This window comes from Macrobrachium rosenbergii, chromosome 57, assembly GCF_040412425.1.
Source record: "Macrobrachium rosenbergii isolate ZJJX-2024 chromosome 57, ASM4041242v1, whole genome shotgun sequence".
Classification (NCBI taxonomy): Eukaryota; Metazoa; Arthropoda; class Malacostraca; order Decapoda; family Palaemonidae; genus Macrobrachium; species Macrobrachium rosenbergii.
Window position 1 is genome coordinate 17,661,954 of NC_089797.1, and position 15,641 is coordinate 17,677,594.

At 36.2% G+C, this 15,641-nt stretch overlaps 1 protein-coding gene across 1 annotated transcript; it reads right to left on the reverse strand.

The window, feature by feature from the left end:
• Positions 1 to 10,677: 10,677 nt before the first annotated feature.
• LOC136837089 (uncharacterized) lies at positions 10,678 to 12,360 on the reverse strand. Its single transcript, XM_067101697.1, has 2 exons — positions 11,331 to 12,360; positions 10,678 to 11,132 (listed from the first exon to the last, which is right to left on the reverse strand). Exons 1-2 carry the CDS (start codon positions 12,358 to 12,360, stop codon positions 10,678 to 10,680), a joined length of 1,485 nt encoding a protein of 494 aa, XP_066957798.1.
• Between the last annotated feature and the right edge of the window lie 3,281 nt (positions 12,361 to 15,641).

Consider the following 15,641-nt stretch of genomic DNA (forward strand, 5'->3'; position numbering starts at 1 on the left):
TTGTAAGCTCTATCCTGACTTACATAATCATTGCCCTACAGTTCCGCATCTCGGAAACAGATATAAATTAAAATGTAACTGGAGCAACTCTTCACTGTTTTCCTACTTACAAAGATGTAATGGCGAACATAATATTAAGTATTTCGTTTTCATAATACAGTGTTTCCTAATGTTACCAGATTTTAGAGTGTGGTTACGGAAAATACAGAAATCAGTGACCTAAATGACTAATGGATCACCTAGTTTCAGGTATGTGTTTTCTTTACAATTGTGGCTATTATATTGAATTTATCCTATCAGCTAGGATTAATTCAAGAAGGGAAATTTAAATCTATAGAAATTTTTAGAAAGAGACATTAAATAATTCCGCACTTACGCTATGAATACTTTCACGCCTTGCATCTGTAAAAGATTGAAAAACGGGAGAAATTGGAAAAGACAAAATGATTCATGTGAGGAAATTTCACCCTCGACCAACTTAGAAATATCGCTTCATTTACAGTCCACACTCATCCTACGGCTCAATGTGACAGGGACAAGCGTCCAGCAAGTCCCAAATGACCATTGAAAAAAGTCTTTTCTTTGCCCGACCATGAAGAAAACATACAGCATACGTTTCTGGATCATCTTTAGTTTCCTGCGTGAAAGTTTTCATCCACTTGGCATATTAGGAGACACTCAAGCGAGTCGTAATTTGTCAATTTCCAACATTTTCCGGTTACTACACAACTTTTGCACAACCACCATGAATTCCTTGTGGCACTGGCTGGAGTTGACGATCTAAAGAGACCCAGAAATCAATATGGTTGTCCACCAAGCATTTTCGAGTTGATTTCCAATGAATTTTGAGAAGGGATTGGCTATGGGCATGCATGAGAGTTGGATACCTTCAGAAATGGACCTAGTGGATGTATGGGTTAATGTACAGTAGGTCCCATATATGTTCCATTGTAAGATATATGCTTTGAAGGGTTTAAAGTGCTTCAGTGAGTTGATGTGACTTTGAACTTTGTAACTTATGAAAGGGATGGTTGGTGCTAAAGCTAATATAGAAGTTAACAGCTATTTCTCTAATAGTGAAGACGAAAGCATGAATAGGTAACATTGCCAAGTACTAAAATAATACATTTTGCATTTAAGAATGTTACTCAACATAAGACATTTGTATGAAGTTCGACATTTCATGGTGTAAGATAAAGCTATTACATCTCATTTTGTCAATTAGATATTCTATTTAGATTTTTCGTGTATCCTGAAACAGAAGTAAAATAGAATATCTTGTTCACCTCAAAGTTTCTGGTATAAAAGAAGTATATTTGATTTATTTCAAACAAATAACACGTGTTCAGCTGCCAATAAAGGAGTAATTGCTTTTACCTATGCTTTTTTACCTCCCTGCTACGAACCTGTTTCTTCGTGGCAATAGTATAATACGTTTCTAAAGGCCTTTAATCAATGGTTTCTTTGTCAGTCAGTCTCTCTCTCTCTCTCTCTCTCTCTCTCTCTCTCTCTCTCTCTCTCTCTCTCTCTCTCTCTCTCTCTCTCTCTCTCCTTTAAAAGTAATTATTTCGAATAACAACATCCAGCGGTAATAATAGCTAATTAATAGCCCTGAAGGAACATAGTGCAACAGCTCTTCTGGACAGGACAAACTCATATCAGATTGCATGAAGAAAACAGTAAATTTTGTTCATGCTCAAGTAGATAAAAAAGAGATTAGAATGACATTCACAATGAGAGCCATTTTCAATCTTGATCACCTGACAGACCTATTTTGGCATACTTAATCATAACCCTCGGGATGAATCTACCTGATAGAAGATGAGCTGGATGTGGAGTCAGTAGTTTCTATTACTGAGATGTATTGAAATCGCTTATAATGGGGAGTTTTTAGCCGAGGAAGAATGGGCTAGATTTGAAAACGATATGTTTTGCATTTGACGACTTTGAATCATAAGACATTTCTACGAAGTTCCACAATTCATGATGTATGGTAAACCTAAAACGCCTCACGCTGTCAATTTAATTTTCTCTTTAGATTACTATTGAATCATGAAACAAAAGTCTAATATGAAATACACGTTATTCATCTCACTGTGTCTGGTATAAAAGAAGTACAGTTAATTAATTTCAAACAAATACAATTCTCTCTCTCTCTTTCTCTATATGTTTGCGTTTAGCCATCAACACTCGAGTAATTGCTTTTACCTATACTTTTCTGCCTTCCTGTTGTTGAACATGTTTCTTTATAATAATGTTACGTTACATCTCTAAAGGCCTTTAATCAGTGGTTCCCTATTCCGTCTCTCTCTCTCTCTCTCTCTCTCTCTCTCTCTCTCTCTCTCTCTCTCTCTCTCTCTTAAAAGTGATTGTCTCGAATGGAAACATACAGCTGTACTGATGATTAATTAGCAGTTGTAAAATAACATTGAAACAGCTCTTCTGCCAAGGACAAACTCATCTTAGAGTGGATGAAGAGAAGAGTAAATTTTGTTCATACTCAGATTGACATTCACAATAAGTGCCTTGTCAGGCTGGGTCAAGTTATTCACCACGCCAGACCTATTTCAGCATATGCTCAATCGTAAGTCTCGGGATTAACCTACCATTTATTTTGTTTGCCAACTCTCAAACCTTCCAAAAATGGTCGAAAGTAGTCTTAGAGGATGAGCTGAACGTGTAATCATTTTTTTAAATGGAAAGGAAATACATACCGATTTCAGAATGGATAGGTGTTTCAGATGCATAACCACTTTTTCATTGAAAAATGATAAAAAAAAACTCACTGATTTCCATATGGTTCCCTGAAGGTATGAGATAAGCGTTAAAAGAAGAGTCGACTACACTGAGATATATACTTGGTTTAAGGTGAGGAACAAGACACAGACCAGAATATGTTTTTATGGGGCTATAACTCAAAATGAAATCGTCTGATTCCAGTAACATTCTTTACCTAAGGAAAATTGGATATTTGGGAAGTGAGGCGTGAATGTGATTTTAGATAGGCCCATTTCATAATACCCTACAGTATGAAAGCTCAGATAAGAAAAATAGTTCTTGATTTTGTGTTCAAATAAAAATTAATGAACGGGCAGGGTGCGGGTCAGGGAGGAATCGATTAAATTTTAATGTGTATTGGATGGGAATTCCGATGCGGACTATAAGTATTTCTAGTTGTGAAGACAAAAGAACTCATTGGATGAAATATAAAACAATATTGGTGAGAGGTATTATATAATCAAGTTAATACTTGATGGCATTTTAATTTGGTTCCAATTAAATTTCTGCACAGGACCATAAAATAGGCCAAGGAACAATTAGGTTATTTGATTAGTCAAGATATGGAGGCAAAGCCATAGATGTAGTTTCTAAATTTGTGGATTGGGGCTTCGATATATGAATAATGCAATGAAATGAAATAAGAGGAAGATAATAGACAGTATACTAGTTATAATTTCGTTGATAATTCAATCATTTCATATCCGTGTGCAGACAAAAATATCAGCGTCACTGATCATGCCTATATGTAGAAAAGTGCTATACCCCAACATTTTAGTTTAATTATAAAATCTATGTGTCGTTGTACATATCAATTTCATCATTAACGGTTTAACGGTTTAACTTTTACAGTGCATAGTTTATAAATTAATTATTTGTATCATAATATAGAATGAAAAGCCGTTTATTCCAAATGGTAATCATTATAAAACCCTTTAATGTCACAAATAAGTTTTACAGATGGATTTAAAAGAGTAGGACAGTTATTCTGCTCCTACATATTCTTAGTATAGGAAAATTATTCTGTTCCCACATACTCACAGTAGGTGGCATCTGAGGGATTATTACATTTTCATCATTTTAATCTCCTGTTGAAAGATAATAATCAGGATATGGAACTATTTAATTTTTTCAGGTCACTGATGTCTCTAGCCTTCTTTTGTTCTATTCTTGGTTATTTATAAGATTACTTCAACATATACTATACTGTATAAATATCAACGATCAACAAATCCTTTTTGCAAAGATCCTTAAATGCTTATTTCGAAGGCCGTCAACTAAGCTGGTTATTTCTATTAAATTCACTTTTTTCTGATATAATGATTTGGTGGACTGAGCAACACTTATTTCTTGGGATCGATTACCTAGAAATGATTCTGTTCCATGCATATTTTCTTTTTTTCCAACAAAATCAACAAGCCTAAGGGTCTAAGCGCGACTATAGCATCAGCAGTGAATGAAACAATTGTAACCGAAGACATGGACGCTATCATTAGATTTCCAGCAAGTCATACGCTTTAATTTTTCCCATCTTTTTAATGGAATTTCAAGTTAAATCAATGGTTCCACAGCGCTCTCGTAATTTTGTCAAGTTTCCAGTTTGGTTGCAGCGATGTACTGAGCCGGTTTACGTGCACAACTTAAAACTGTTCAGCATGTTATTTTAAATGTATATATTACTTCATTTTCTTGCATTTGGATCCAGGAAGTGTGAAGAATTCGAGGAACTGGGTAGGCGTTGTGATTATTACAATTACTTGTTAACATATATTTATTGCATTTCAAGCATCAAAAGGAAAAGATAAAAGTCGGTTGTAGGCTCTGACCGGTGTTTCATCTCTTCCCTGTGGTGTTTGATACATAAAATCCCCTATAAAATTAATCACAAACATACATCTATTACATAAAATCCAACAGGTGATCAGTAAACATAGCGTAGTGCTCTATGCCTGTGATCGTGTACAGCTACACCATCATTCTTCAGGCAATTTTTCTTCACAAAGAGTCACACCTTAAAAACCAGAAATTAGTAATTTTATCATAATCAGATGATAAAAAAATAAAACAGTCCCTCGTTTATAAATATATATATATATATATATATATATATATATAATATATATATAATATATATATATATATATATATATATATAAAAGACATAAGTACCACCAAATATAATATCGGAACTATATTTACATTTTCAATATGATTGTACCATAGCCAAGAAACTGAATTGGTATTAAACATTCCATAAAGGAGGAGCGTTTATAAGTAGTAACCTTATTAGTTTTGGTAATTTTATTAACTTGGAAAACCTGATATGATATGATTATCAGTGTGCTATTCGGCTAACAATGAGCGTCTTTAAGTTTGGAGTAGATCACTTAGTAATCTTGTCACTGCTGGATGATGAACTCGTATGAAATTTAATGAGATTATCACATGCATAATAGCTATGGCATTTCTGAGGAAGCACCCCAAGGAAGAATACAGCGCAGCAGTTTAGATGAAAAGTGAAAATAAATCTTAATAATGACATACTGTGACATTCCAGAAAAATCCAGTCCACACTAATGATATCGGCGAAGACAATAGAGGAGGATAACGGCAGTCATTGCAGGGAAAGAACTATATGTGCCAGGATACTAAACAATTATTTGAGGAACAGATATGAACTTTAATTGGCAATGTAATGGAAAACAGAGATTTTTTTGTGAGGAACAAATGGGAGCAGTAGTACTTCATTTCGCTGATGAAACCAACGTGGCGAAATAGTTTGCCAATAACTCTGATAACAAAGGATGAAGCAGAGTGAGAGGTAGTGTGATTTAATTTTTTCCTTTTCCATAAAATAAGTGGTAAATAACGAAGGAGAAACTAAGATAATAGTGGGTCAAAATTTTTTTCCAGAATTTTCCACTGTCCTTGATAATTACGCAATTTTTTTTTTAAAGAAATTCATATTTTTATTCAAACAAAACGCCCTTACTATTCGTTCAGGATGTGTGCACGAGACCATTAGATAAAAAGAAATACATGATAAACGGGATCTTCTTCTGAAGACTCAGAGTTTTTTTCAGCTACTTAACTTCCAGTGTTCAGTGAATAGATGTTTCGTTATTCCTTTTTCATGCGATTAACTAAGCTTTTCTTAAAATATTAAGAGACTTGATCTCTCTCTCTCTCTCTCTCTCTCTCTCTCTCTCTCTCTCTCTCTCTCTCTCTCTCTCTCTCTCTCTCCTCTTAGAAAATATCTACAGAGAAATTTGTAGCTCTCCAGTATGCAAAATATTAAGATATTTAAATAAAATATAAAAAGCTCCTCATCTTGGGAATTTCATGGCCATGCCACTAGGAGTATATTTATTTAAACAACTGCACAAGATGGCTACAGACATAATTCCTGTTAAGAAGTGAATGGTGAGTATTACTGGGAGACTGCTGTCTTCCAGAATTTTGTGTATTTTTTTTTTTTTTACTCATCCAACTCACTTGAGAGGGACGTGCTTGGAAGACGAATATCTTGGCGGGTCACCGGTGCGTGACTTACGGGCGAAGTTCGAATTAACCCTTAAGGATTCATAATTGCTTGAAGCAATATACAGCTCTGTCTGTGTCTCTCTCTGTCTCTCTCTCTCTCTCTCCCTTCATGCAGATAATTTAGAGCAGCGTTCAGTATTTCAGGAAAGTAATGAAAGTGGCAATGTACTCGGAAACAACTCAAGTATTTTCTAATAACCAGAACGATTATAAATCAGTAACAAAATGTTTCACAGATTAAAATGAAAAAAAACATTTATTATTGCTTATATTAGCTATATCTATACCTTATTTTTCAAAGTCAATATTTTTCGATATTCATCTACCCGTAGTAATTCAACGAACGTATCTGATCAGCGAGGCATAAAGATTCCGATTCAAAATATGATGATTTTCTATAATTTTCTCTTCTTGATAACTTTATCAGGAAATAAGAAAAAATAGCTATAGCAACAACAATGTTGTTGTTATTATTATTATTATTATTATTATTATTATTATTATTATTATTATTATTATTATTATTGTAATGATATATGATATATGAATAACGTAAATATAACAGAGAAAAAGAACTGAGAAGAGAACCAGTGATGTGATATATATATATAGAGAGAGAATAGAATAGTAATGAAGCGAACAGAGAGAGAGAGAGAGATTGGAATAAAACGAACAGAGAGAGAGAGAGAGAGGGGGCTGGGGATAGCGAAACAGGAAGTGTTATGACTATGTCCTGTTTACGTAGCAAAACCCGGGTGCCAGTAATCTAACCGTAATCGTAACAAGGATGTTTACCCGCCTCACCTGTGAAGCTTACCTGTTCAATCTCGCCGGAAATCAAGATTTCCGATGACATCCTTAGATAAGTTTCAGCCAATTAGACTTCTACCAAGTGCTGGACAGAACTGTTGCCCGCCTATTATAGGATGGGCATTCCATTTTTTAAAACCTTCAAAAGGGAAGGAAGAGAAGCAGAAGAAGAAACAGAGCCTTAGTGGAGTGAGGTCGAGAGCCTCTCCAGTGGTGGGTTGAGAAGAAGCAAGGCTCACACTCTGATTCACACTTCGATTTGTGTCCATACTACTTAACTTGTATATATATATATATATATATATATATATATATATATATATATATATATATATATATATATATATATATATATATATATATATATATATATATATATATATATCTCACTTGTATATGTACAGTGTTATTTTAATTGGTGTGTTAATGAAGCAAGAAAGCTGTACTGTGTCTTTCTAAAGCCTCCTGGGACTCAAACGCTACTAAAGCAACAAAGAAAATAATAAACTTCTTTACATGGGCAACAAATAAAATAAATCATAACAAGTTGAAGGTGGTACAAGAAATCATCACATAAAACGGTGACAATAACATCAACATTACATTATTATTATTATTATTATTATTATTATTATTATTATTATTATTATTATTATTATTATTATTATTATTATTATTATCCAAATCCATTCTCATTCGCTTAAAGGCGGGAAAGAGTGCTGTCAGTACACTTCGCATTGCCAAAGATGTTTTGCAACGTACATCGGCTCCTAGGTCACTCATTTTTTTTTTTTTTTTTTTTTTTTTATCATTTTACTTTACTTTCATTCCCGTTTACTTTCTTCGGTCTTGCAGTCCAGCCTTCCAAAGTATTACTTCTTAGTGCAACTGTGCGGTTTTCTTCCACTTCCACCTTTAGATCCTTGTATTTCATCTTTATTTTCTTTATATTTTTAACTTGCTGTCCAACAACGCTAACTCCTGATTTTCATTGTCCTTAGCGATGAATGGCCTAAAGTGACCCAGTGTTTGGTTTTACAGCCTAAAACTTCACTATAGCAAGGCCTTAGAAATGCAAATTAGAAAAATATGCCATGTTTATCATTTATTCTACAAGCTGAAAACTTTTTATATGTATTCTTGTAAGTTGAATGATCTTATTTTGCATTTTATAAGTTTTCTTTTTAATATTTCCGTGCTTTCTACCGTTGAATAGTATTCTAATACTTTACATACGAGTTTCACTAGGTGCTACCGATAAAAAAACTTGGATAAATATTTAATCGCCGAAGAAGTTATTTTTTTATGACTCAAAACGTACAAGGTGGTTGTACGAGCCAGTTCATTAATGACATTTTTCGGCCTAAGGGTAATCTATTCCCAAATAATGAAAGAAACCCCCATCATATCATGTAGTGCCCGCTAAAGGGATTTTAGTGGTCTGTATTCTAGCGATCTACTGCTTCAAAATATTACCGTAAAATATCTTTTCGTTCTACTTACATTGACAAATTTCCTACCACGTCGTCTGCTTAGCTGCTGCAACACAAGAATTAGTATTTTATGAATAACGCCTGTTTAAAGTACGCTGTGGGAATTTTCAGTCCATGAAGCACTTCCAAACTTACGAGACAAAGAGAAATAACAAATACAATTAGGGTAAATATATCTCAGATTGGACCTGCAATGCAATTCTGACTTAGAAATGAACTAATGTTACTGAAATGTAAATCATGGATCGTATAAACAATGCTGAAAGTTGTTGCATAACCATCTGACGAGGAGATATGTAGAAACACATGATTGTGATGATATAATAATCTACTCCTACGTGAAAAGATGGTCCACATGTTTTGAAAAAGCTTCGTTGATTCGAAAGAATAGAAGAGAATTCATTCTTGGACCTATAACTTTCTTTGATTACGAATCATGAAAGGTCTTACAAAGAAAGCTTCATAATAAGGATTTCTACTCCGATATATGGCACAGCATTCTTATTTACATATTTGCCTATTTGTCATTTTTATTTTTAAAATATGATTTTCACTATGAATTATTTACTAAAAATGGTAATAACTTTGATATGATTAACTGGAAATCCTCGAGTCACTGAGTTAAATCTGTCTAAATACTGTACAGCATCCTACATGAAAATAAGCGAGGAGTAGTTGAACTAAGTTTATTAATGCGAGTTTTTATCAGTATTGAATGAAAAGCCACGATGTACTGTAATTCGTAAACTTTGAAAAAATCTTGGTTGTAGCTGTCAATGGAAGAAGACATAATTAAATTTTCTAGAGATTATATTTATCGGAAAAATACAGGTTTAACTGTACAAACTGAGAATAAGGCTGAACAAATCCACGAACTGCTGCGGAACTGCTTAAAAGTCACCAAATGTGTTCACTTTGCATCTTCAATTTACAGCTTCAATCAAAGTGGAATTCTTTAGAAACAAGATCGTATAAAAACGAGGAAAGGATTCACAGTAAATTCAGAATTCAACAAAGGTTCATGTACAGCACAATAGTGATTTAGAATACAATAAAACATTCGTTTTCCGTGCATAACAAGTTATCGGAGCGAGTAACGGAACACCCGTCTTTGTTCGCTTTAATTAGTTAGCAGATGAGAAATAACCGGAGGGGTTCTGATGAGAAGGGGTGCTGGAATGGGAGCAATTACGAAAATTTTTAAGTGATTCAAGTTTAAAGAAGTACTCTCTATGATAGACATTTTCACTTGATAATTTATTTGAATCATCCGGTTGTTATACTCAGCTTCTAGGTAAAATTGATTGTTTAGCTTTTGTTTCTGACCATTCATAAGAATTGTACTGCTGTAACTTTTCTTCTTGCTTCAAGCCTCGTAAGTAAAGATATTTCTTAATACATTTATCTTCATTGCTTATATTGATGAATTTACTAATTTCGGCAAGGTAGATGTTTACCTTAATAAATTGAGGAAAAAAGTTTACATTATTTATGCATATATTAATTGAAATTATAATTACAGCAGTAAGTTAGTCGAATCGATATCTACGTCCATTTTAGTACATGCAACACTAAAACATCAACCACGAAAAAGATACTTATCATGAAATGAAGGCAAAATATGTTCAATGAGTACAAGACAATGAACCGAGCACAGTTAAAACACTTAGGATAATAACAACTGAAGCATTATATAGTAAGACACTTACTTATACCACAGTCAGGAGATGAGTAAACCCAGTCTTTGTTCTGGGCAAAGGCCCTACTACATCTATCACCAATTCTACAAAAGGTTCCCCAATTGCAGGAATTGGACTTAAAGGTGCTTTAGGGATTACTTGATTGGGTTTTCCCATCACCTGACAAACCTCACAGTTACTAACAAATTGTTTTACTGATAATTTTAATCCTGGCCACCAAAAACATTTTGCTAACCTCTTGAAAGTCTTACATACTCCAAAGTGACCAGAAAAAGAATCATCATGCGACAACCTCAAAACAGATTCCCTAAATTGTGAGGGAACCACAATTTGCTCCACTCGAGAAGTCTCATTCAGGTCATGTGTAGATGGGCGACTAACTCTGTATAACAAACCTTTATTACACAAAACCTTGGCTTAGTTAAATCAGCTGTGTCACCCAACTCAAAATCAAACTCTTGTTTCTGAGCCTCAATAAACATTATACGGTCCCAATCAGGTTGCATGATTTTCTTACTAATACTACTAGAACTATCTACTGGCCCGGGCCTTTCTAACTCTACTTCTAAACTACTTAAATCTAAGTCATCATCATTGATCACATTAGCTGCCTTAGCAGATGCCCGGGTCATCACGGCCACTGGACAAGCATCCATAGTCAAAATAGGGAATAATTCCAGACCCTTATGGTCCAACATGTCATTTCCCAAAATTCCATCAATACCTGGGATTGGGAGACTCTCCACAACAGCCAACTCAGTTACTCTATTATACCCAGGGAAGGATAACTCAACTTCTACCAATGGAGCTGAAAACCACCGTGTTCAGGGGAAACCTCCCAGAACCACATAATTCCCTGAATATTTTATTAGACTATTCAATGATTCTTTTAATACTAAAGAGCGAGCCGACCCTGTGTCTTGCAGAAATTTAACTTTTAGGACTCCTGAATCAGTAACCAGTCTACCAGGCCAGATATATTTATCATAGAGTCATAATTGTCTACCGCCAGATGGATTCACATTACTGCCATCACCACTAATCACATTACCACTATCAATCACTGATGGATTCTCAACCTTGGGATCAGTAGAAATAGACTTATTGGAAATTACAGATATAGGGTTGTGACCACTATTGTCACCATTTCTCTGGAGATACCTCCTCCTGGCATTACACTGAGCCTGATAATGCCCGGGCTTATTGCACCAAAAGCAAGACCCACTATGTGTACTCACATTACCAGACATTAACCTGTTTTTGGAAAAGACTCTAGTGTGCCCACCACTTGAGACTTTTCCCTGACCATTCTCATTCTTAGAATAAGTTGGAACACCTGAATTCTTTACCCTAGTATCTCCGACATTACCAGATTTTGTATTAAAGTTATTTGGCCTAGCAGACTGGAAACCTATTACCTGGGACCCAAAATTACCGGACCCTGCTCGATGGGTCAAAACAAACTCATCAGCAATTTGAGCCGCCTTACTTAAACTGACAGCTTTTACCTCCTCTAAATATATTCTCAGTTCCCTGCTACAATGTTTCTTAAATGCCTCCAACAGCATTAATTCCCTTAAGGAGGAGAAAGAGGCCACCTGTCGGCTCTTTAGCCAATCATCAAATTGCTCTTCCTTGAGCCTAGCAAATTCTACAAATGAAAGAGCAGGGTGTTTAGCAAAATTCCTAAATTTTAGGCGATAGGTATCAGGGACAAGGTCATAAGCCTTGAGGACCAACGCCTTCACTTTATTATAATCACGGGCTACACCCTCCTCCAAAGAATTATACACCCGGATTGCCTTGCCCACCAGCCTACACTGAATTAAGACTGTCCACATCTCAGTGGGCCAAGACAACCTGGTAGCTACTCGTTCAAAAGCCTTAAAAAATTCAGGCACATTTCTTTCATCAAATACAGGGACCAACTTCAGAGCTGCCCCTATATTAAATTTGTCGGGTGATGGTCCACAGGGAGCACTTAACCTATTAGGGGAACCTGGCATCCTAGCCAATTCCAAATTTATATTGGCCATCTCTAGCTCATGCCGCCTCACCCTCTTGTCCTATTCAAACTCGAGCTTCATTAACTCTATCCTCTTGCATATTAAATTATATTCACTGTCCTCCTGGGACACTACAGGCTGTACTGGGGCTACATTCACTGAGACAGGGTTTTCAACCAAAAATGGGTTAGTTGACACATTTGATTTAATTTGCAAATTAGCCGGCCCTTCAAAAATAGTTCCAGTACAAGGAGGATCTTCAAACAAAGAAAGACCAGGATTCACACTCACATCCTCAATTACACTACCCTCTCGCTCTGAGTTACTATCACCAACACTGTCAAAATCCCTAGTTAAATTCTCTCCTTCAGCCAAACCCTGAGCTACCTTACTTTTTACAGCTAACAATAACTGGGCCCTAGCGTTCGCTGCCCTAAACGGAACACCTAACCAGCGGGCACAACTTACCAAATACTCTTTATTCAGAACAGGAAGATGCCTAAGGCAATCTGCCAACACCAAAAACTCAGCTGGATCAAAAATAAATTCTTCCATGATTCTAAAATTTAAAGGGGGAGTAAGGCAATACACTATGCAATAACAAACACTGATAAATCTACTGAGCACTGCTCCGCCAACCAAAACACTGAGTACACCTGAGTGCGATCCTGTCACGGTCGCCAACTGTTACAACCTCCCAAGTTGTAATACAGGATCTATTAGGTCTTTATATTTACTAGGATCGCAGTCAGTAAATGAACCTCAGTATCAAGGAAAACAGAAACAGAAACTCAAGAAAACTTAACACTATTTATTACAAACTTAGAAATGACTTATATCAAAAGAAATAATAATAATTTACGTTAACCTAATAGTCGCCTAAACATTTGTGATTGGTTACAGGCCTACCGTAGTTAGAGGTGTGTTAGGCCGTGGAAGACTTGTAAACGTTGCTTTCCAAAGGCCTCCGCTGAGGCTTTTTATCCAAATATGAGAGGACCTGATAGTAGGCTATAGTACCATTGAACTGTTGAACTACTTGCGTTTGCAATAGATAAAAACTAGAGCATCGGATCCCAAGACGAGGCCTGAAGGAGATTGCCAGCTTAGCGAGAGTCAGGTTAGGTGTTCAGTTGTGTTGTTGTATCTCCGGTTATGTTCAGTTCTTAACTTGAAGAGCGACGCTTTATTGCAGTGTACATGGAACCAATATACTGTGAATGAAGATGGACTCAGTTCACAGTATATTGATTTTAAGTACAATGCAATAAAGCCGAAAATGCTTATGCAATGAATTTTCCACACAGGCATACACTATGGGTTTGTGGTACCTCATTGTGACCTAGTGCACTAAGCTATCTCTGCAATGTCTTGTAGTTTTTTCCTGGGGACGAGAATGGCAAGATCATTAATTAAATGTTTAGGATTTGAAAAGGCTTATCCTCCTCCTCGTCCATTCAGATTGTACATGGTGCCATGAGGGTATTTCTAAGTAACAGGTACACGGCGGGTATTTATCGAGAAATGGTAGTTTCTTACAGTATTTTGTTGCTTATTTACAATTTAACGTTATTTTGGGGTCGGCTGTAATTAACCTGTAATTTACCCTGAAGTCCATCCAACAAAGGGAGTTTCCATACGCGATCTTCTCAAGACAGAACACGGCTACGTCTGTTTCGAACGGTTCATGTCCCGTCCAGCAAGTGCAATACCTGGGAAACTGGTTTTTTCTACACTTCTAGGGCTTCTGACACTGGCGGTGCATTTGTTTGTTGTCGGCCAAATGGAATGTCCGTTCGCCGTGTTTAGTACTGGCCCCGGGGGGAGGGGGGGCCGCTACCTATACGTTAACAAGTTATTGCACTTGCCGGACGGGATATGAACAGTTCGAAACAGACGTAGCCGCGCTCTGTCTTGTGAAGATCGAATATGGAAACCCCTTGTTGGATGGACTGCAGGGGTTAATTACAGGTTAATACAGCCGACACCCCAAAAATAACGTTAAAATGTAAATAAGCAACCAAAATACTATAAGAAACTGCCATTTCTCGATAAATAGCCGCGGTGTATCTATTACTTAGATCTACCGCCAGCTGTGCAGAGAAAGTACCATTTAATTTAAGCGGAGTTAGTAATCAATCATTGCCATCATTACCCATCGTGGTCCTCAGTTTTAGAAAGAATTATTTTTGGCACAGAAGGAGGAGGATGACGTATTGCACAGGCCAAAAATTATTTTAGCTTGTTGTCAAGTTTGAAGATATTTCAACGCAAGGTCCCTTGTCCTGTCTCAGGAAACTACCTTCTGTAGAGTAGGTTAGGTTCCTTCATAAAGGTTACTCCTCCTTTCTTACCATTCAGTGGAGAAGAAGATGGCCTTGTGCAGACAGTGGAGAGTTTGGATCTCATCCGTACGAGTAGCCGCTGAGTCTTGAAATGATCGCTGTTAATTCAAGGGAAATAATAAGAAAGGCCGGATTTCCAATCAGTTGAAAAGGTCATGATGACAGTACAGCGAGACAAGTGAGGTGGGAGTGACGCAAGGCACAAGAGCTAGTTTTTATTTCATAAAGTGAATTCGGTAGTAATGAACAATCGCTCATAGTCAAAATGGTATCACAACTTCCTATCTCCACTTTAGCGAAGAAAATCCACTTTTTTTTATTTTGTTGGCCAAACAATCTGTGGAGGTCTGAATGCTGTTGACATCACAAAGTGATTTGTTAATTGCAGTTTTCCAAGTTTATTCAAAGCAGTGATGGAAGTGTATATTTTGAAAATGAATGAGCACTCTAAGGCTGTTTCCAGGATCCCTGTAGTGGTGGGGGAGTGTTGAGAGGAAGATTATAGAGTCTGGAAGTCTCGTAAAAATCCATTTTTTTTTATTTGAACGGTTTCTCGAAATACATAACTAACTTATGTGATAAGTCTGAAAATGGCATAACTTTGTTCAATACAACACGCGATAATGCTTATGAAATACATTGATAGCCTTTATGAATCATGAAGATTTTGAATGTGAAATGTTCTTGAGCGGGCTATGATTATATACAATTATCGATCAAAATACATTGAATCCTAAAGTGAGAATGAGATACGCGAAGCTTCGACTTCATTTTCCAGAAACACCGGTAAATTGAATTTAAGTTCCAGTCCGATGTGAGGCTCATACTGCAATCCCCTCTCTTCGTTGTCAGGTTTTCAATTTCAAGAGCACGTTATTCCTCCCCGGGGAAAAACAGGTTGTGTTCTGCCATGAGAGAGAGAGAGAGAGAGAGAGAGAGAGAGAGAGAGAGAGAGAGGAAAACTCA

Bases quoted from the DNA above. Each gene is read 5' to 3' on its own strand.
- LOC136837089 (XM_067101697.1), bottom strand. From the start codon at position 12,360: ATGGCCAATATAAATTTGGAATTGGCTAGGATGCCAGGTTCCCCTAAT. The intron at 11,133-11,330 runs GTAGACAATTAT...GGTGGTTTTCAG, and splicing joins TAATGTGAATCCATCTGGCG to CTCCATTGGTAGAAGTTGAG.